Source organism: Sceloporus undulatus, unplaced genomic scaffold (genome assembly GCF_019175285.1).
Source record: "Sceloporus undulatus isolate JIND9_A2432 ecotype Alabama unplaced genomic scaffold, SceUnd_v1.1 scaffold_12911, whole genome shotgun sequence".
Classification (NCBI taxonomy): Eukaryota; Metazoa; Chordata; class Lepidosauria; order Squamata; family Phrynosomatidae; genus Sceloporus; species Sceloporus undulatus.
The window spans coordinates 1,209-2,229 of NW_024815828.1; the positions used below are offsets into that span (position 1 = coordinate 1,209).

Sequence of the window (1,021 nt, forward strand, 5' to 3'; positions counted from 1 at the left end):
GTTGGGTTGGGTTGAGTTTCTCATTGAGAGTTGGGTTGGTTGAAGGTTGAGTTGGGTTTCGCATTGAGAGTTGGGTTGGTAGAGGGTTGGGTTGGGTTGAGTTTCTCATTGAGAGTTGGGTTGGTTGAAGGTTGAATTCGGTTTCCCATTGAGCGTTGGATTGGTTGAAGGTTGGGTTGGGTTGGGTTTCCCAGTGAGGGCAACCAGTTAGAGAAGCCTACTCTGGCTCAGTCCAGGTCTACATTTGTTCTTCGGTCCCTCACCTCCGCCATGTTTCCCTCTGTCCCTCTTTGCACACAGCCTTGGTCTCCTTGCTGAACCCGTGTCCCAGTTCGGAGTCCTGCAGCGAGGACCGCGCCAACTGCACCGACCCCAGTTACCCTTCTTGCCGGGACAGCCACACCTTCAGCACCTTCCTCCTTGACCTCTTCAAGCTGACCATCGGCATGGGGGACCTGGAGATGATCGAAAATGCCAAGTACCCGGGGGTCTTTGTCATCCTCCTGGTCACCTACATCATCCTCACCTTCGTCTTGCTGCTCAACATGTTGATCGCTCTCATGGGGGAGACGGTGGGACAGGTCTCCAAGGAGAGCAAGCAGATTTGGAAGCTCCAGGTAAGGACGAGTGTCCCTCCATGCCCTCCGAGTTCCAGGGACTGACCGGTCACCACCTCACACCCCCGTGTCCTCTGAGTGCCAGGGACTGACTGGTCACCCTCGCACATCCCCATGTCCTCTGAGTCCCAGGAACTGACCGGTCACCCCTCACACCCCCATGTCCTCAGAATCCCAGGGACTGACCGGTCAACCTTCACACCCCCATGTCCTCTGAGTCCCAGGGACTGACCAGTCACCTCCTCACACCCCCATGTCCCCTGAGCCCCAAGGACTGACTAGTCACCCCCCATGTCCTCTGAGTCCCAGGGAATGACCGGTCACAACCCCATGACTTCTAAGTCCCAGGGACTGACCGGCCACCACCATTTCCTCTTCCTCCACTCACAGTGGGCTACCACCAT

General features: G+C 56.8%; 1 protein-coding gene across 1 annotated transcript in view; it reads left to right on the plus strand.

The window, feature by feature from the left end:
- LOC121918473 (transient receptor potential cation channel subfamily V member 4-like) overlaps window positions 1-662 on the plus strand; it is a 1,851-nt gene extending 1,189 nt beyond the window's left edge. The window contains exon 2 of the mRNA XM_042444521.1: window positions 301-662. Coding sequence (XP_042300455.1) covers window positions 301-662 — 362 coding nt within the window. The remainder of the gene's footprint in view (window positions 1-300) is intronic.
- Window positions 663-1,021: the final 359 nt, after the last annotated feature.